This window comes from Hippocampus zosterae, chromosome 2, assembly GCF_025434085.1.
Source record: "Hippocampus zosterae strain Florida chromosome 2, ASM2543408v3, whole genome shotgun sequence".
Classification (NCBI taxonomy): Eukaryota; Metazoa; Chordata; class Actinopteri; order Syngnathiformes; family Syngnathidae; genus Hippocampus; species Hippocampus zosterae.
Window position 1 is genome coordinate 2135568 of NC_067452.1, and position 21916 is coordinate 2157483.

Sequence of the window (21916 nt, forward strand, 5' to 3'; positions counted from 1 at the left end):
CCACTGAACATTCGGCAAGCCTCCTCGCTGCCCATCTTTAAAGCCCTCCTCAAAACTCACTTGTATTCTTTGGCGTTCGACTCAGCATGACTTAGATTTGCTCTTGATTTTACTGCTTGGTGCTTTCTACTGCCATTAGTACCGATTCGTCTTACTGTTTATTGTGTATGGTAAATCGCTCCATGTCCAGCACTTTGTATGCAGCGATGGCTGTTTGAAAGTGCTCTATAAATACTGTTGACTTGACATTATTTGTATTCCTTGACAGCATGAAAGATAATATAAGAAAACCTTTATTTATCTCACAATGGAGAAATTTGCGATTTACAGCAGCAACATTTGGAGGGAAGAAAGTAGAAAAACATGAAATATTTGCACATACAAAATGAATTTAGATGAGGACTTTGATGCATTTGTGGATGAGGATTGATCAAAATATAGCATGAGTATATTCGGCGCACCATATGGTTGGGCGCAGTCTCATTAAATGGGTGCTATTTCTGTATTTGACACATAGACAAAACGCACTGTATTATTGGGTGCAGTTTTACAGTGGTACAACATACGCCAGCTTAAACATAAGGCATGCATGCGCGCACGCTAAAAACACGTTAGCTTGAAGCATACGGTAGCATGCCAAGACATACAGATACAAGCTAAAAACACGTTTTTAAAAAGGCAACGGAAGCAAAACTGAGTTCCATTGTATTTTATTTAGCCATCGTACAATGTACTCACGTTTTTCCATCAATCATCACCCAGAAATCCATCAAAGTCATCCTTTGTATCAGAATTGAACAATAGTGCAAGTACCGGTAATCCATCAAAAACGCCGTGTTCCCTCTTGTTGTCAGAGTCTGTGGCTCCACAGAAATGATGCCGGCTTTGCCAAAAGCTCAAACAGCAGTACAAGCAGACACGTTCGTCCAAGCAGCCAAAATCCATTCGCAAGTTGTGGCGTAACTTGCCCAGCGCTGCCTTTCACTCTTGTAAAGCTGTGTTTGCCATCGATCATCCATTGTTCCCATGCCGCTCGCAACTTTACTTTGAATGCCTGGTCGCAACTTTACTTTGAACGCCCGGTTGATGCCGATGTCCAGCGGTTGGAGTTCTTTAGTCAAGCTACGGCAAGCTCAGAGTTCATGTGCTTGACTTGGTTTTTCACCGCTGATGTGAAATGGGCACGCATGCCAAAAGTATAACCAATGGCTTGAAGTTTGAACTGAGCTTCTTAGTCGTGTTTCTTTGTAGAATTTATTTTCGGGGGTTCTTAGAAACCAAAACAGAAGTTGTTTTGCAACAATGCACAAAGCCACACTCTATACGGGTGTTGGTACCTGCTTGCCTTTAGCGTCCACTTACACGCCCACACTTCACTCATTGGCGGACTTCTTCGCCGCATGTCTGTCCTCACTCACGTCTGCCTTTTTTACTCTCTCTCTCCATATATGTATACATACACGCCCACCCTTCACTGATTGGCCGACTTCTTTGCCGCATGCCTGTCCACAGTCACTTCTGCCTTTTCTCTATATAAACAGCGTGTCGGCTGTCAGTCAGGTTTTGGAACTCAGCGCATACACAAGACGCTCCGCATCATAAGGCTTCCTGTCCATTTTGGAGAAAATTTAAGACTTTTAATGGCGCCTTATAGTCGTGAAAATACGGTACTTCAATCAGTACAACCAAACTCAGTTTTGCTCCTGCTGCCTTTTTCAAAACATACATTAGTGTGCATTTTTAAGCTACTGTAATTTTTAAGATTACAGTACATACGTTTTACCATGCCAGCATCCAATAATGCAATGTGCCTTTTGTATGTCTAAAACACAAATAGTACCGCTAACTGAGACTATGCCTTTGAAATACGATGTGCCATATGGATGTGAAAACATGGTACTTTGTACTTTTGCAGGAAACACGTATGAGTGAGGGGGCACTCACAGCACACCATCACATGACACATCTTTGACAAAGTGTTTTAATGGAATGTAATATTTAACTACTGTATATCACACTATATGTTTGTTTGTGTTCCTCTGTATTTTGCTGATATATTTTAGATTTAGTTTGACTCTGCTGTTTCTGTGATCATGGTTTTAAAGTTTTCTGTCTCACTGTGGTATTTTAGAAACCTGCCTTGGGACTACGGCTGAAAACTACAATTTATGTAAAATCCGGAACATTTTCACTGTTTATTCTTATGTCAATTAATGTGCACTGTCCCAATGTAATCAATCAATAAATAAATAAACAAGCGAATCAGCATTGTAAATGAGAATTTGAAATAATCTGGCACAATATTCTTATAGAAATCTGGAATTTCTCCATTGCGAGACTAATAAAGGTATTCTTAATCTTAATCTCAATAGTGACACTACCAAGAACTTGACATCTCTCCAAAATGAATGAAATGATGGGATGAAAACTGGTCAGGGAGGCTGCAAAGGAGCAAACAAGCAACACTGAAATAACTGTAGCAAATTTTGACAAGTACAGGCTTTTAATCAATCATTTTAGACAGTGGCAGTTCGTTTAACTGTCACGTTGTGCCTGAAGCGATAGAATGATCGCTCAGTGCACAACAAAATAAGGAAGAGGATCCCCGAAATAGCAGACACAGAAAGATGTTTGTCAAAGAACAAAAGTAGTCTTTAATACGAAACACAAAATAACCCGACAGGGAGAATAACAAAAAGCGCTGTTCAAAATGGGGACCAGGGAATCAAATAAAGGACAACAGAAAACGCTTGCGGAAAAAGATAGCAAGGAGGGTCAGATTAGACAAAGAATAAATTTCACTAGTCAGAGGAACAACGACGCGTAATAACAGCCACAAGGCTAAGAGGCAATGAATCAATTGCAAGTAGGAAAATAGGGCGAGAGAAATTTTGGCACGGCGCGGAATTCTCCGGCAGTAAGTCAACTGCCAGAGCACACAAATAAAGCCAGTGTAATTAGTCCCCAATGGGTGACAGGTGTGTAGGATGGCAACAGGGCCTGCCCCCTGCTGGCAAACACGGGACGTGACATTAACAAGACTTTAAGTTCTTTGGTTTTAAAAGGCTGTGCAAACTTCTGCAACCACATTACCCATGATATGTTATCTATCTATCTCTTGATCTGTCTATCTATATCTTTTCAACCATTTATTTTCTACATCCATCTCTTCCGGGGGGGGGGGGGGAGCTAGGCCTGGGAGACATAGTCCTTCCGCATGTACAGGGTCATCCATGGGCCCTTCTCCTAGTTGGACATGCCAAGAATACCTCACCAGGGAGGTGTCCAATAAGCATCCTAACCAGTGGCCCGAGCCACCTCATCTGGTTCCTGAATGTGCAGGAGCAGCAGGTCAAAATCCGAGACCCTCTCAGATGACTGAGCTTCTGACAGCTCCTTCTTCACCAAGATGGAATGATACATTGACCATATCACAGCAGATGCTGCACTGGTCCGCCTGTCGATCTCCCGCTCCATTCTGCTCTCACTTGTGAACACGACCCCAAAATACTTGAACTCTTCCATTTGGGGCAGGATATCATTCCAGACCCAGAGAGGGTGCTACACCCATTTCCACTTGAGGATTTTCATCTCAACATCTTCACACTTGGCTATGAACCACTGTAGTGAGAGTTGGAGATCACAACTTGAAGAAGCCAGTTATGTGCCTCTACATGATTAGCAAAAAGCAAACATGTGGTACAGGGACAAAACTGCAGGCATCTGTCCTTGCAGTTTCGCTACCTCATACTCCTGAAGTACTGTCCATAGAACTCCCTGAAGGACACAGTTAACGCCTTCTCCAAGTCCACATTCATGTCGACTTGTTACACCCACACCCTTGACTTGTTACTCTGCTACACCCTCGTGGACACATTGTAGAGGCACATCAAGCAGGGCAGCCTCACAACATCCACAGTCTTTCAGAATTTTTGGAAGCTTTGCCACTAAGGACCTTTTTAACCATCGCTGTGAGCCCCTCAGAGTTCCCAGGTTCTGCTTCCTCAAAGTAAGGCATGGTGGTGGAGTTGAGGATATCTTCAAAGTATTCTCCCCACTGACTCACAATGCCCCGAGTCCTCAAAAATACACAGTGTTGATGGTGCACTGCTTCCCCGTCCTAAGATGCTGGATGGTAGACCAGAATTTCCTTATTTTGTATGGCTCCTCCGAACCCACCCCACCGCTTAGTTTTTGCCTCAGCAACCTCTGAAGCTGCCTCCTGCTTCTGGAGTGCCACAGACCAAAATTGGCCCAATATAATTCATTCTTCAGCTTGACAGCAACCCTTACCAAGGGTGTCGACGAGTAGGTTTGGGAATTGCTGCCAAAACAAACACCGAACTCCGTAAAGCCACATCGACAAAGAACCCTCTCTTTCATGGAGGCGCGGAACACGGTCCGCTCAGACTGAATGACCGTCACATCCCCAGGGACGTGGGAGAAGTTCTGCTGGAGGTGGGAGTTGTAATTCTTTCTCACAGGGGATTCTGACAGATATTCTCAGCAAAAGAGAGACTTGTTACGTTTTAGTACAGTTTATGTTATCTGTGTCCAAGTTGTAAAGAAATAATCTATATGTGAGAATATCATTGCGTGCATATTGACGAGAGCTGTCATGTTTTCTTGCAGCTTCTTGTTTTGATTTATCATGGACATACCTGTATAGCACTGTATCATCAGTATATACTGTATTTTCACAACTATGACTAAGGCGCCATTAAAAGTCTTACATTTTCTCCAAAATGGACAGGATGCCTTATAATGCGGAGCGTCTAATGTATGCGCCGAGTTCCAAAACCTGACTGAGAGCACCTCTGGCCGACACGCTGTTTATATAGAGAAAAGGCGGAGTGAGTGACGACAGGCATGTGGAAGTCCGCCAATGAGTGAAGGGTGGGCGTGTAAGAAGACGCTAAAGGCACGTCCCCAGCAGGTACCAGTCATCAATGAGTGAAGGGTGGGCGTGTAAGAGGACGCTAAAGGCACGCCCCTACCAGGTACCAGTCACCAATGAGTGAGGGTGGGTGTGTAAGAGGACGCTAAAGGCACGCCCCTACCAGGTACCAGTCGCGTGAGTACATTGTAAAATGGCGAAATAAAGTACAACCGAACTCAGTTTTGCTTCCGTTGCCTTTTTAAAAACATGTTTTTAGCGTGCGTGCATGCATGCTGTATGTTTAAGCTGGCGTATGTTTTATCATGCCTGGCTGCGCCCAATAATACAGTGCGTTTTGTGTATGTGTCAAATACAGAAAAACCCCTTATTGAGACTGCGCTCAACAACACGGTGCGCCGAATGGTCGTGAAAATACGGTCAGTGCAAATTAACATCTGAGCAGACTGTATGTAGGTAATTTACACAGAGACTGGACAGAATTAGGCCAAAGATAGAGCCTTGGGGTACCCCTGTTGAACACCCAAGTTAAGGTGACATTGAGTTTCCAATCTGAACAGTCTGTTTTCTATTTGACACGTATGATCTCATCCAGCAGAATGCACCATCAGATAAGTTGAAGTAGGACATTTTTTTTAATGACTACATTATGATTGAGTGGGTCAAAAGCTATTTTCAGGTCCAGGAAGACAGTTCCCACATAACCACCTTGATCCACAGTGTGGGCAAACTATGGCCCGCGGGCCTGATCTGGACCGTTGGTCTTTTTAATCCGTCCCGCCGAAGATTGAGGACAATTAAGAACAATTAAGGTTTGATTGCATTCATTTCGTTTGGACTTGTAATGACAGGTATTTCAACACCAGGTGGCGCAGTTACTTCAGGTTGCAGAGCACAGGGAGGGAGGGGAAGACGAAGAAAGAGGGAGAGAGTAATGACCATGGAAGAGAAAGTGATATGTACTGTATCTGATTAAACGAAGCGGGTAACAGGGTACGAAACATTCAGGAGACGCCTGGAGTCGGAAAGACTCAAATCTACGAGACATTAGAGCATAAGTCCGGCCAAAGTCCGGCCCGCGGTCGAATTTCATCCGGCCCTCGGACCCCGTCATAAAATTAGTGCCGTCTGGCCCGCAGGTTGGGCGCAATGGAACACGTGTTGCATTGACTGGAGGTCTCGTAGACTGGTGAGTGATGTTTCATAGAGTACTGCTTCCCTCTAGTGGTTAAATGAGTAATAGCATTCACTAAATGAGTAATAGCATTTAGACACTAGAGGGCATCACTCACGAGTTAACAAGACATCACTCCGTGTTTATATTGACGGATATGTCATATTTCAAATGATCCTTGCAGTTGTGGATATGTGTATTGCTTGTTCATTTCCCTGTTGTTCGAGTCAAAGGTTTTGTGACTATTGAAAAGTCATGGTGATACATTTTATGTTTCAAATCAATCAATTTGCACTCAGGAGACTTCTGTTTAAGAAAAAGTCAAGTGAATAAGCAGTTGCATGTGATATACCTGTTTCAAATGAACCAAAAGAAATTCTTAAGATTGTTGAAATTAAAATAAAAATGGAAATGTGAAACAGACTGGCTTATTAAAATTTGTTGAACAATATTGTTGTTCAATGTAAAGAATGTCAGCCAAGGTCGGCCCACCGACATTTTACCACATAAAATCTGGCCCCCTTGGCAAAAAGTTTGGACACCCCTGCATTAGAGGAAGCGATTCTTACTCAGTCCGATTGTGGCAATTTCCATGCTCAGAGTGAATTGCTTGTGGCTCGAGTAAATGAACATTTCCTATAATGGTTTGATTGTTATCATGTTAAAAACTTTCTGCAAACTGGACCGCTAATAAGAGTTGGAGAGCAGTCAAATGTGTAGAGCGTGAACAACAGGGGGCTCAGTACACATCCTTGAGGAGAACTGGTGCTGAGTGTGATGTTGGAGGAGAATGTTACATTATTACTGGGATACAAAGACATTGTGCTATCTTCTTTATTTTCTATTTCTATTTCTAACTTTTGGCCCGGCCCTCCACAATATTTTCTGGTTCTCATTTGGCTCCCCCGGGAAAATAATTGCCCACCCCTGCACTAGACCATGGGTGTCAAACTCAGGTCCTGGAGGGTCGCTGTCCTGCATGTTTTCCAAGTCTCCCTGTTGCAACACACCTGATTCAAATGAACATGTTCGATGTCAGGCTTCCGCAGAGCTTGCTGATGATCTGATCATTTGAATCAAGTGTGTTGCAACAGCGAGACTTGGAAAACATGCAGGACCTAAGTTTGACACCTATGCACTCGACCTTTGATGATCTCATGGAAATAACAAATTGTAGTTTTGGTTGAATGGTATTTTTGGTATCACTGGGTTATTGCCACTTAAGATGGTCAGTTAGCAGTGATGCAATCCATTTATGAGCTAATTTGAAATGACTGGGATGATACTTATCGGCCGGTAGTCTTCTACTTTGGTCTTATCCCCAGCCTTTCCGACTGGAGCAACCCTACAAGTCTTCCAGGCAAATGGCACGCTACATTAATTTATGGAAAGATTTATTAAGTGTGCAAATGGTTTTGCAAGGGCTATTTTATGTTGTTTGAAGAGGTTACTGTCCAGACCAAATACTTTTTTAGCATTAGAGCATTTCAGAGAAGAGAGCATTTGCAGAACCTAAGCTACAGTTCCCTTTGTTTAAAAACTGACTTGCTGTTATCCAGACAGAGCCTGCTTCAGCAAGACTTGAGGAATAAACAGGTCACAGAGAGAAAAGTGATAAGTTGATGCATAGGTGGATGTGAGTCATGAGGAACAGGCAGACAGACCATAGATTTGACCTGAAGAGGTACGTACCTGTGTGATGGTGTCAGTGTCCAGCACTTTTACAGGACAAGGGCAGTTGTCATCATTTGCATTCTTCAGCAGAAGTGTCTGAACATCACATACACGCATGCATGCACGCACGCACGCACACACAGACCCACACACACACACACACACACACACACACACACACACATTGAATATCTCTCAATCCAATGATGTGATTGCAAGTGTGCATTGTCACTGTTACCATAGCGCAGTAATCTATGTCCTCTCGTAGCAGGTGGCTGTCGTTGAGCGTACGCTTGGCTTTTCCCGTCACAGCATCCACTGGACCTTTGTCCACCTGATACTTTATGGCTCTGTAGAGCATGTAAAGCGGTTCGCCTGCCACCTCCTGAGAAATAAATACATGCGGGTGTCAGATAGACAAATGATAGGCTCAAGGCACACACAGTGAGGGACAAAAATGAATGTACCTTTAGAAAGGAGTAGAGACATATAGACATCCAATTGGTCAACATCTTCTCCACAACCGTCTCTGTCCTGAAACATCAAATGAGGGCACATATTTGTACACTTTTCATATCATATCAAAACCTCTTCCTCTTGATGTTTCCTCATCTGAAACATTAACATACCTTCGCAGCATGAGTTTAGCATTCTTAGCAACGTACTGCTGAACCAAATCCTGCAGTAGACACTTCATGACCTCAGTGAAATACTCCAGTTTGTCATGCAGCACCATGGTCAGGAGACTGGCCACATAGCCACGATCCCGCTGGGAGAAGCCCTGCTGTGCCTCCAGGGTGTGAATGAACTGCCAGACAGATCTGGTTGTCACCCAACATCCACGGTGTCCCCCAATCTCGCACATTGCCCCACTCACCCTCGTGAGGAAGAGTCTATTGCTGAGCAGGTTGTTGAGCTGCTGGAGGCCCTGCTCCACTGTGTGTCTTCTGGACTCTGGTAGGTCTAGTAGGTGGCTCAGCGGCGCCACCTGGTGGCCAGGGAAGAAAACTCTCTCTGCGTATGTGTGATAGTCTAGCAAGGGGAGACCTGGTCCTCCCACATCGCTGCTCAAGTCCGTCATTTCTGTCATCAGGTCTATAAGCCACATTGAGAAGACTCTTCAAGCATACATTGGGCACATTTGGACCAAAATTTGATGTTTTTGTTGACCTGTAAACTCTTTCCGACATTGATCGCCCACATTGATCTCCAATGTTTCCAACTGCAACAAAACCTTTTTGTAGTCTCTTAGGGCCTGTTTGCTCTTTCTCCTAAATGCAAAAACTTTCATGAATAAGACACTAAGTTGGCTAAAACCCTGTAATTATATTTAATAGAGCGTGACAAAGACAAACCTATACATGAGGATGATGATGAACACTGATAGAATGATGACAGCGGCTCCAGCCCCCAAACCAATCTGAGCAGCCAAAGGGATAGGAGGCAGTTGAGAGTCGTTGTCATACTGCACCATTCCCAAGTCCACCTGCAGGTTACCCATCACCACCTGTGAAAGTCACACAGTGTTTTCAAACTTGCATGCCATTTAATAGGAACACCTCTATCAGCAGTGCACTTCCAAAAACCAACCTTTAGGCGGGGTAGATGGCTGCTGTCATACACACTCATTGGTTGGACCTCAGGTGGCTCACAATACAGGTGAGTGCTGTCCAGCGTCTTCACCTCACACACCTCGTCTCCAAGACGAGCCGACACTTCCTGTCTGGACATCGCTCGCGTTAGGCCCTCACCCTGATGGCAACCACACAAAGGTACATTTTAAGGTAGGCAGTGACACAGTGGTGATATGTTTCCATAACAACAGACATTTTATTAGCTCACCTCCACCGCAATCACACCGCCAGCCTTGAAGTGGTATGGAGCATCCAGAGCTTCGCGGTTGAGTGGAAAGAGGCGTGGATTGGGATAGTAGATAAAGCTCTTGCCCTGAAAGAAAGACAAGTAAAAGGTCAGTGTCAATGAGTCATTCAGACAGGTGGTGACAGGAAGATGGGCAGCGGTTGGACGTTGTTACTTTACAAAAGCAGATTTGTACTTGAATTCATTTTCCTAAATTTTCCATTGGTGGCATGGTAGTGAGGGTTAGCGATTAACAATTTACCATTGCTACCAACCTACAATGGAAGAACACACAAATATTACATTCGTTTCTGCACATAAAAACCCAGCATATCCCAACAATCTAATTGCACTTCAGAATTAAAGGGTTAGTACATATAATTCCAGTGATAATGTTGAGCTGCAAAGCTGTGACACTGAGCCCTGATCGAAATGTAGTCCTCTCCATAGCCATCCCACAATATTTTGTGTCATGCTTGACTGCTGACTTGGTAACAGTCAACCCCTTGCAGTGTGGTGACGGCTACCCGCTATCATGATCTGAATCGAATCATTATAAGAAATCGTCCTCCAAATGTGCTTAAAAGTGTTAAATTAAAAATGGACTTCAATGATTACATTTTAATGTACATATTACAACAGAAATTTCAAATAAGAATGACACTCCACTAAATACATTTAAAGACAAACCTTTCTTAAACATTTAATGAAAATGTGTAGTAATGTGCATTGTGATCGGCTGGTCACCAATTGAGGGCGTACCCATCATACCCTTCGGAGATAACTGGGACAGTTTCTCGCGCACCTGCAAACCTTGTGAGGATAAGTGCTTTGTATAACGGATGGGTGGATGTGTAGTGCGCTACTCTCCTTAAATGCTGACCATCAAAGTGTATTTGTACTGTACAGTGAAACTCCTCTAGAACGAAACCTATGTGGGCTAAAATATCCCCTAATGTGAAAAGTCTTCATGCATTAACACCATTCCCATTCTACCTGCCCCCATTCGATGAAAAAAAAACCCTGTTGCATTATACAAAATAATTTTCTCTGCTGTAGCCTCGCAAACAGATTCACTACAACGAAGTCTAATCCAACAGCGACCTCTACTGCTTTGTTCAGAAACAGCAACAGTAACCACAACACTGGTGTAAACAGCTCCGAGTTTCCTGAAAGCAACACACTCATAGCTGCTCTGCCATTGGCTTACTGAGCATCATCCTGGCCTCCGACTGGTCAAGAGGGACCTCACTCTCTATGTTTAGATACTGTAGCTAGATCCGTGGAAGATAGAGTGGAATGCATCCGATTAGCTGCTCAGAATAAATTGCTTATGGTTCGAGAGACATTCAAATCAACGAACGTTTCCTCAAATGCTTTACTTGTTATCATGCTAAAAACTTTACGCTAACTGGAACGGTAATTAGAGAGAAATTGAGTTCCATCGCACTAACTATGGCCATCAAGGACTACAAAGCGCCCCGCGGCTGGCTAAAGGTTCACTGCATGACATCAGCTGAGCAACGCTGTCTTGGGTGGGGATCGAGGGGAGGTCGAGTTAGAGACAGTGAGATAGTGGAAAGAAAAGCCACCGGGTCCAGGAAGTATCTGTTGTTGTTAGATTCAGACGCAGCATGAACATTGCATTGCTAAAATGGCTACAAAACGGACCTTTGCATGTCAAGCAGCTAAGACGAGAAGCGCTCTGATGCTGGAAGAGAGGATAAAAGTGATCAAAATGAAAGACGGAGGAAGCAAAATAAGACATTATATAAGAAATTGATGTAAGTGAAAGTGAATGCTGATCGTAAATTTCGCAATTTCTTTCCCTTTTTTCTTTCTACACTAACTATATGACGTGTCAAATAAGTGTGTGCCAGAAGTCACACAAGAAAGCAGTGACAGCTTTAACTAGAGTTACAGCGGAAACTGTCAGCAAGATTTTTTTCTCTTATTGGAAATAAACATTTGCCTGGGGAGGCAGGGACTTTAAAGTTTAAAGAAGACAAGATGATCTCACAAGGCGAAAGCTGTTGAGGTAATGTTGCAATTGAGGTGACTGCAGATTTACGTTACCATAGGTACTGTATGTAAATGTAGCATTGTTCATGAAGTTTATACTGTATTTCTTGGTAACTGTGCGTGTGCATGTTTGATGATGGTGCGATGAGCCGGTGGTGGAAACAGGCCAAGCAGTCATGCCTTCGCCTGCTTGCCCCAGCAAAGCCGTTGCTACAGAACATAGTTTACCACCACCAGAGCGTGAATGTATGAGTGCATGATTAATGTACCCTATTTTCACGACCATTCGGCGCACTGTATTATTGGGCGCAGCCAGGCAAAACAGACGCCAGCTTCAACATACGGCATGCTAGGGGCCGTTTAGTGTCCTCTTACATGCCTGGCGACTGGTACCTGCTAGGGACGTGCCTTGAGCGTCCTCTAACACGCCCACCCTTCACCCATTGGCGGTCTTCTGCATGCCTGTCGTCACTCATGTCCGCCTTTTCTCTGTATAAACAACGTGTCGGCCAGAAGTGCTCTCAGTCAGGCCTTGGAACTCAGCGCATACACTAGACCAGGGGTGTCCAAACTTTTTGCCAAGGGGGCCAGATTTTATGTGGTAAAATGTCAGGGGGCCGACCTTGGCTGACATTCTTTACATTGAACAACAATATTGTTCAACAAATTTTAGTAAGCCAGTCTGTTTCACATTTCCATTTTTATTTTAATTTCAACAATCTTAAGAATTTCTTTTGGTTCATTTGAAACAGGTATATCACATGCAACTGCTTATTCACTTGACTTTTTCTTAAACAGAAGTCTCCTGAGTGCAAATTGATTGATTTGAAACATAAAATGTATCACCATGACCTTTCAATAGTCACAAAACCTTTGACTCGAACAACAGGGAAATGAACAAGCAATACACATATCCACAACTGCAAGGATCATTTGAAATATGACATATCAGTCAATATAAACACGGAGTGATGTCTTGTTAACTCGTGAGTGATGCCCTCTAGTGTCTAAATGCTATTACTCATTTAGTGAATGCTATTACTCATTTAGCCACTAGAGGGAAGCAGTACTCTATGAAACATCACTCACCAGTCTACGAGACCTCAGTCAATGCAACACGTGTTCTGTTGCGCCCAACCTGCGGGCCAGACGGCACTGATTTTATGATAGGGGCCGAGGGCCGGATGAAATTCGACCGCGGGCCGGATTTGGCCCGCGGGCCGGACTTTGGACATGCCTGCACTAGACGCTCCGCATTATAAGGCGTCCTTTCCATTTTGGAGAACATTTAAGACTTTTAATGGCGCCTTATACTTGTGAAAATACGGTATCTATTGTGAAGCATCTTTATTGTCTACTACCACGTGGTATATTAAGATATTTTGTGATGTTTTCTTTAATCAATGTATTGCTTCTCATTGAAAAAACTGCTTTGAGATGATTACATGACTTGGTGACTTGCTTGCCTAAGCAATTCCAGAGATGGACTCTGGAGCCTGCTTTGACGACTTCATAGTCTGCTTTGTTTGAATTGTCAAAACTTGATTGAGATCAATGCCACTTGATTACACAACAAACAGTGTGGCGTAGGGAGGGATGAGAATGGCCACTCACCTCTCCCGATGCACACACTTTAGAGGATAAAAGGAGGGGAGCGATGCTCCTCAGCAGAGTCCGCTATGGGTTTTCCGTACAAACGCCTAGCTCGTATTGAAGCTCACTCTGCTGAGGGTGTTGGCTCTCCACCCTACTGGCACACGGTAAGAGTTCTTTAGCTTCATACAACTTGTTTGAACTGTGTTATCATTTCTGTGTGGGACCAATAAAGTGCCTATTGTTGGTAGCCAGAAGTGTCTTGTCGTTATTTCTGAGTGCCTATCTCCGACGATCCTTTATAAAACTTGATATTCATTCAAATTGAGTATCAGAAGTGTTTCAAAACACCACGCTATATAAAACTGATGCCTTATTATTATTATTATTATTTTATTATTATTACTATTGTTATTATTTCAAATCAGTAACGAAGACTGGCTAAATGGGGCCAAAGGTTTGGCCAGATAAACGTGGCTGTGTAGGTAATTTTTATGTTCAGCCACAAGGCCCCGTGTCAACCATGACTTGAAGTGTAGTGACTACTTTTTTCACTGCTGCAGACGAGATACCTTGATGCTTTTGTAATGGACATGGACATTGTCCATTTGAAACCAGACGCCCTTCACTTTGACCTCTGGGGAGACCGAAGGGGTAAGGCAGGCCATTTGAGAGGAAGAAAGGACAGAGCAGTGCTCAGATACCTGAGAGACAAGACAGGCGGAAAGTCAGAGAAAAGTGTGAGCTTTGACTGATAGGCCGCTGTCTCCCTCACCGTTGCCATGGTGCCATTGAAGACCAACTGGTGCTTGGTGCTGATAAGAGCCAATCGTCTTCTGCGTCTCACCCTCCCGACGTCCACAGGCTCCACCCATACAGACATGATTGGTTGTTGCACCACATCTAAGTTTCTGCCAGTCACCAGAATGACACGCCCCCCTCTGAGGAAACGAAGTGATGAGCATCAGGCAACAGGCATGAGAACTACTGGTTTGAATCTGTTTTGTCTTACGCATAGAAGCTCTCTGCGGGCATGGCTTCAGTGATGACCGGGTCATCCACGTAACGGAATGTCACGTTGGGAACAGAACGCTCAGCCTTGCTGAAGAACACCCGGATAGGAACTATACCCGTTTGATTGGTGGAGAGAGTCTGACAGACCAGCAAAATGTCACTGACCTGCTCCATTCTGAGGACATGTAAGGTGAGCACACGATGAAGTGAATGGCAATAATTGTGACATTGTTGAAAGGCATTGCTTTACTTAAAATTGACAGAATGTTCTTTCTTTCAGACTCTAAACAGTAATTATTCTCTGATTTCTATATTTTATTTAAACAAAGTAAGTCATCTACTAACATGTGCTTTTACTTCTTTTTTTTTTTTTTACTGAAAAATGACCACACCAGAAACGGAATATTTTTCAAAAAGGGGAACTACAACATCAACCACTGTCCTGTGGTATTTATTGCTAAATAGTTGTTAAGTGGTTTTTACTCGCTGAACAATAACAAATAAACTACAATATTTGGTTTTTAAACAATCATGGAAAACAATAGTTTTATCATACACTATAATGCAAAATAAAATATGATTATTCAATTAATCAATGGAATAATTGATAGAATAATAAACTCTAAAAGTAATCAATTGTGACATATCTGGTTTTAATTTAAATAAAAACTAGGCATACAAACAAACAATTGTGAAATTAACTTGTAACAAAAGTGAGAATGAAAGTAGGGATGAAGCAGTAATGGAACTGGGATGAAAAGGGAAAATGGATTAAAACCGATATAATTTTCCAAAAGAAGAGAGACTTTGGGCGGCCCGGTAGCCCAGTGGTTAGCACGTCGGCTTCACAGTGCAGAGGTACCGGGTTCGATTCCAGCTCCGGCCTCCCTGTGTGGAGTTTGCATGTTCTCCCCGGGCCTGCGTGGGTTTTCTCCGGGTGCTCCGGTTTCCTCCCACATTCCAAAAATATGCATGGCAGGCTGATTGAACACTCTAAATTGTCCCTAGGTGTGAGTGTGAGTGTGAGTGTGAATGGTTGTTCGTCTCTGTGTGCCCTGCGATTGGCTGGCAACCGATTCAGGGTGTCCCCCGCCTACTGCCCGGAGACAGCTGAGATAGGCTCCAGCAACCCCCGCGACCCTAGTGAGGATCAAGCGGTTAGGAAGATGAATGAATGAATGAAGAGAGACTTTGAATTAGGAACACAAAGTACAAGTATAGAAACGGGGAGTAGAACTCCAAACGTGAGTACAATTACAAAACGGCGTGGACATAACATTTGGAATAGGAAGTAGGACAATGAGGATGAACAACGTTTTGGTTTTTGTTTGTTTGTTTTTATTCGAAGTAGGAATTTATTTTAAGACAGGAAGTAGGATAACACCTCAGATAATGAGTAGTAATACAAGGACAAACATGAAAAACTAAAAGTAGGAGTGGAATGAGGGATGGAATTTAGAACGGGTTAGGGTTAAGGTTAGGGTTAGGGTAGGAGACGTAAGTATACAAAAAGAAGGCTAAGGATAAAGAATACACACATGTAGCAGGGCCTTGTACCCATGAAGATATTTAGCTGGGATGGCAGGCCTGTCAGGAGCTGCTGTCCTTTTATTGTCACCCTGGTCCCTCCAGAAAGCGGGCCTTTGTCAGGAAGCACATCCAGGATCTGTGGGTCCTGCATGTACAAGGAGGAAAAATAGCCATCACTATACTATCATCAGATTGTTGCCTTTCTGATGAACCTTCTGGAAGGCCAGCTTCTTCTGACCTGATAGTTGAAGTAGCTCTTAGACCTGCCTGGTCGGCTTGTTCCCACGGTGACAATCACAGGCCCTCTCCTTTTCCTGTCACTGGCCTGCAGTGTACACACAATCCTGTACGTGTGCATGCACACATGCACGCACACACACACACACACACACACACACACAAAAACACGCACTTATGTTTGCTACAGTACGTGCATGGCAGGGACGGAGGGGGGCAGAGAGAGAGAGGGAGAGCGAAAGAGAGAGAGAGCGAGAGCGAGAGAGAGAGAGAGAGAGAGAGAAAGAGAGGGGTGGATTGGGCTTGTGGTAGAAGCACCACATCTCTCTTCACCTCCTCGCTTTAATACCAAATGTCTGATCATAAACATGTCGGCTGCGCTGGGATTACTGGCCAGGAGCTAGCTGGAGGCTCATGGCGGCTACACTGTTAGAGCGTAAAGTGACAGCCTTCTACGCCAAAAGACAAGTCTCTTCGACTCTCTCAGAAGGCACTGCTGATGAATGTTAATTACTGTAAAAGGACAGCTCTAAGATATATTAGAGCTGTCAGTTTAGCGCGGTTTTATTGGCATTAATTTAAATGAATTTTAACGGGATTAATTTTTCTCTCGCGAGATTAACGTGGCACACATCACAGCGGATGTTACGTTGCTCTATAAATAAACCAGTAACAAAACAACACGCGTGCTGCACAGGTCCATGCACGTTTGTTTGGCCAGCCACAGCAGCGTGAGACACCGAAAACGGATACTTAAAGAGTTTATGAATGGAAAGTTTACTTTTAAAAAGTTGCCAGATTGTTCCACTGACAAGACCAAAGTTACGTGTATGTTTTGCAGTCGTAAACTGAGCTATCATCACAGCACGTCGAGTCTGAAATACCACTTAATGGCCAAGCACACAGCTGACGTGAGTACTCCGCTCCCTTGTCTTCAGCTCAGCTAAGGATCATTTAAAGCGAAGAAAATGGATGACATGACGAAGAACAAATTTACTGAAGCATCCAAGCCTGTCAACATTGTCCACAGCTTGACTCAAGCTGAAATAATTCACATTGCGTCTAACGACTCCACTACGGATTGCCAGCGAAAGCCTCCATTACAAGCTGTGTACAGAGATTGTATATAGCGGAGAAGGCTAAGGTACACCAAGTGGAAGAAGACACTGTTTCGGGAGAGAAATAAGAGACTAGGTTGATGAGCCTCTGGTGAATAAAGAGCAGGCAGATTGTTACTTGTTTGGAACTATTTTGTGTGGAAGGTGACAGTGTTCCGTGTCCATATAAATAAAGCGGGTGGAGCTTCTCTGTGTTCGTCTGACAGTGAATGTGCACTGAGGCACGCCGAGAGTTCAGCAGCGCAGTGGTACCGACCTCGCAAACACTGAAAATAAAACGTCTCCAGTGTTGTCATCAAACCAAGTGTAGTCATCCGAAATGATGTCTACACAAAACCGTAGAGAGACTTGCACGCAAGAAGCACCAACACAATCAACACAGCCTGACTGCTGTGTTCAAAGCAAACTTGAGAAAAACGAAGTCTGCAACCGTGGTTTAAATCCACTATAGGCTGAGTACGAGTTTACCTGAGATGTGCAATTTATAATGTACTATTGCTCTGTTTTGATTCCATAATCAGAACTGTTACAGCAGCTGTTGTCTGACAAAATATTTTTTTCACTGTTGTTGATGGACAGTATATTGTGTGAGTGATTATGTGTGAATAACTGCTCCAAGTGATTTTCAATTTTCAATTGAAAATCGAAATTGTTATTTCAGTAAATATTTTCATTTTGCGCATAGAAAACTGATTCATGATTCCATGTTGATGACAGCATTAAAATGGGGAAAAATAGGACAAAAAACATCAAAGGAAATTCAGAAACGATAAAAAATTTGTGAGTAATCACGATTAACTTTTAGTTCATTTGAGTTCATTATGACAGTTACGTTTTCAATTAGATTACACATTTTAATCGTTTGACAGCTCTGATATATAATATATATACTTATATATATACACACCGTATTTTCACGACTATTCGACACACCGTGCGGTTGGGCGCAGTCTCATTAATGGGTGACATTTCTGTATTTTACACATAGACAAACCGCACTGGATTAATGGGCGCAATTTTACAGTGGTAAAACATACGCCAGCTTAAACATACGGCATGCATGCGCGCACGCTAACACGTTAGCTTGAAGCATACGGTAGCATGCCAAGACATACAGATACAAGCTAAAAATACGTTTTTAAAAAGGCAACGAAAGCAGAACTGAGTTCGGGTGTATTTTATTTAGTCATCGTACAATGTTCTTACGTTTTTTGATCATCACCCAGAAATCCATCAAAGTCCTGATCCTCTGTATCAAAAGCAGAGGACTGCACATCCCAGTTATCATTGAACGCATCACATGCTAAAGCGTGAGTTGCTACGCATTGCCGAGCGGAAAGAAGGAGCAGCAACAGCAAAGTCAACATTTCTTTCATGTGAAGCTTTCCCACATTTGAAAGTAAAGAACAGAGCGAAACATGGTGGCAGCGCGCGTGTGTGTAGAAAGAATTGAACAATTGTGCATGTACCGTAATCCATCAAAAACGCCGCGTTCCCTCTCGTTGTCAGAGTCACTCTCATTGCCATGCGGCTCCACAGAAATGATGCCGGCTTTGCCAAAAACTCGAACAACAGTGCAAGCAGACACATTCGTCCAAGCAGCCAAAAACGGTTTGCAAATTGTGGCGTAACTCGCCCAGCGCTGCCTCTCACTCTTTGTAAAGTTGTGTTTGCCATCGATCATCCATTGTTCCCATGCCGTTCGCAACTTTACTTTGAACGCTTGGTCCCGCGGTTGGAGTTCTTTAGTCAAGCCTCCGGCAAGCTCAGAGTTCATTTGCTTGACTTGGTTTTTCACCGCTGCTGTGAGATGGGCACGCATGCCAAAAGCATAACCGATGGCTTGAAGTTTGAACTGAGCTTCGTAGGCGTGTCTCTTTGTCGAATTTATTTTCGGGGGTTCTTAGAAACCAAAACCGGAGTTGTTTTGCAACAATGCACATTGCCACACTCTATACAGGTTTTGGTACCTGCTTGCAGCGTCCCTTTAGCGTCCAATTACACGACCACCCTTCACCCATTGGCGGACTGCTCCCCAGCATGCCTGTCCTCTCTCACGTCTGCCTTCTCTCTCTCTCTCTCTCTCTCTCTCTCTCTCTCTCTCTCTCTCTCTCTCTCTCTCTCTCTCTCTCTCTCTCTCTCTCTCTCTCTCTCTCTCTCTCTCTCTCTCTCTCTCTCTCTCTCTCTCTCTCTCTCTCTCTCTCTCTCTCTCTCTCTCTCTCTCTCTCTCTCTCTCTCTCTCTCTCTCTCTCTCTCTCTCTCTCTCTCTCTCTCTCTCTCTCTCTCTCTCTCTCTCTCTCTCTCTCTCTCTCTCTCTCTCTCTCTCTCTCTCTCTCTCTCTCTCTCTCTCTCTCTCTCTCTCTCTCTCTCTCTCTCTCTCTCTCTCTCTCCCTCTCCATATATGTATATATACTAGGGATGTGAATCTCAGCACTGAGGACGATTCGATACACATGACGATCCACTGCCAGCGATGCGATACTTAAACGATACACGGAATTTTCTGGCGATACGATGTGATACGTTTCACCGTCGTCACGATGTGATACGATTCGATACACATTAAGTTCAAATCAATGCGATCCGATACGATACAATGCAATTTGTTGCGATATTGTGCAATTAAACATGATGCAAATAAGCAAAGAAAAAAAGCTTTTAAAAAGATGGAATTCAGTATGGTATTACAAAAAGGATACCACTTTATTCCTTATAAACAGTAGAACGTGTAAAACAACTTATTTAAGCCCTTTCACAATTGGGTTTTGTGCAAAGAAAATGTAAACAATTTGGCACCTGAGACTCACAGCTGTTGCTATAGTGTAAACACAAACAGACTATTCTCACTGAGTGTCTTATATGAAATATAATTATATATATATATATATATGAATCTATAGCGCAAGATGTCCACCCATCCACTGTAAGTGCAACTCTTTGCGCACTGTTCAGCGACACAGTAATCTCACTTCTCACTTTGTTGTACACATCGGGAATTTGTAAGTGAACACAGACCTGTCTGGTATTTTATACCTGGGTTCCAAAACGTGCACGAGCTGTCTGAAACCCTCGTTGTCCACCACGCTAAGGCTGGAGGTCTTTGCATATGAAATAAGCAGTGACCTTAGTTATAGCCATTGAGCGGTCACAGTGAGTTGCAAGGGGACTCCCAAAATAAGAGGCAATTTTTTTCTGATCCTGACCTGGTTTACCAAGAGTTTCTCCGGTGTCCGACGAAGAACTGGGCGTGGAAGCGGGGGAGCGGGAGGGAAACTTGTCGGTGATCTGGTGCCATCGTTTTAAGTGGGTCTGCATATTTGTGGTTCTGCCGTTGTATGGCTTCTTAGTGCGACATTCCTTGCAAATTACGGAGGTTTTATAAAGCTTTCCGTCTTTCTTTTCGAAGCCGTAGTATTTCCAAACATAAGATTTGAATGTTGCGGCTGCATTAAATATAGTAGTTTCATTGCTGCTGCTTGCGCTAACTTCCATAATGTTTCGCTAGTTGTGTACTGAACTGGACTGTATGTGACGCACGGCTACCGTCCGTATTCAACACAAAACGCAAAGCAATGATGGTGCATTCATTGCGCCTAGGAAAGGGCAGATATGTGACGTTGAACATGAATAAAACGGCGCTTGAATCGGATTTTACCGATACCCATCAATGCATCGTGATGAATCGCGATTTCACCCGTCAATCGCGTCGTACCCAGTGAATGAACTGATGCACTCGGATCGCGCATGTGCGCATCGATGTATCGATTAATATCGATTATTTTCCACACCCTTAATATATACACGGCCACCCTTCCCTGACTGGCCGACTTCTTTCCCGCATGCCTGGCTACAGTCACTTCTGTCACATTTCGGTTTTTCGGTCTGGCCAGCAGGTGGCAGGAGCGGTCTCCCTAGCACACCTGCTGGCAATCATTAATCAATAGAGACACTATTTAAGGACTCCTACGTTCTACACCTGTTGTGGGAGTATTGTTTATGGCATTGCTTATCTCATTGCTCATTGACTAGTGGCTTTTGACCTCGTCGTGTTTTCGCGTGTAGTCTCGGTACCAAGTTTGTATGTAAGTACCATTTTGTTTTGATGATCTGGCTTTTCTTGCGTGTACAAAGTGTTACATAGTTTTTCGTTCGTAGTTTGTGGGCTTTACTTTCCTTTTCTTGCTCTTTTGTGCAAGCACCTTTTGTTAGTCGTTTTTGATTTACCTCCTGGTCCTCATTGTGGACCAGCGCTTTATGTTCTCGCTTATTTTCGGTTCGATTTGGACATTAAATTGTCTTTACATCGGAGACCTTGTTTTTGTCTACGTTTTTTGGATCCCCCTCCCTAACTCGGTTTACCCGAGTTCGTAACAACTTCCGCCTTTTCTCTATATAAACAGCGTGTCGGCTGTCAGTCAGATTTTGGAACTCAGCGCATACAAAAGACACTCCGCACCATATGGCGTCCTGTACATTTTGGAGAAAATTTAAGACTTAATAGCGCCTTATAGTCGTGAAAATACGGTGTATATATATATATATATATATATATATATATATATATATATATATATATATATTCTCGGCTCACCCCTTGGGTGGTGTCCGTCCCTCATTCAGCTCGGGTCCTCTACCAGAGGCCAGGAAGCTTGAGGGTTCTGCGCAGTATCCTTGCTGTTCCCAGCACTGCACATTTCTGGACTGAGATGTCCGATGTTGTTCCTGGGATCTGTTGCAACCACCCATCTAGTTTGGGGGTTACTGCCCTGAGTGCTCTGACCACCACAGGCAGGACCG

General features: G+C 43.6%; 1 protein-coding gene across 2 annotated transcripts in view; it reads right to left on the reverse strand.

The window, feature by feature from the left end:
- plxnb3 (plexin B3) overlaps positions 1–21916 on the reverse strand; it is a 155963-nt gene that overhangs the window by 21591 nt on the left and 112456 nt on the right. The window contains exons 16-29 of one of the 2 annotated variants that reach the window (XM_052058670.1): positions 16003–16108; positions 15773–15909; positions 14233–14409; positions 13996–14161; positions 13793–13924; positions 9588–9692; positions 9336–9497; positions 9101–9252; positions 8916–9016; positions 8623–8840; positions 8375–8553; positions 8213–8279; positions 7984–8130; positions 7764–7841 (exon numbers count right to left, since the gene is read on the reverse strand). In XM_052058670.1, coding sequence (XP_051914630.1) covers positions 7764–7841; positions 7984–8130; positions 8213–8279; positions 8375–8553; positions 8623–8840; positions 8916–9016; positions 9101–9252; positions 9336–9497; positions 9588–9692; positions 13793–13924; positions 13996–14161; positions 14233–14409; positions 15773–15909; positions 16003–16108 — 1927 coding nt within the window. The remainder of the gene's footprint in view (positions 1–7763; positions 7842–7983; positions 8131–8212; positions 8280–8374; positions 8554–8622; positions 8841–8915; positions 9017–9100; positions 9253–9335; positions 9498–9587; positions 9693–13792; positions 13925–13995; positions 14162–14232; positions 14410–15772; positions 15910–16002; positions 16109–21916) is intronic. The other variant, XM_052058672.1, reaches the window with a different exon arrangement.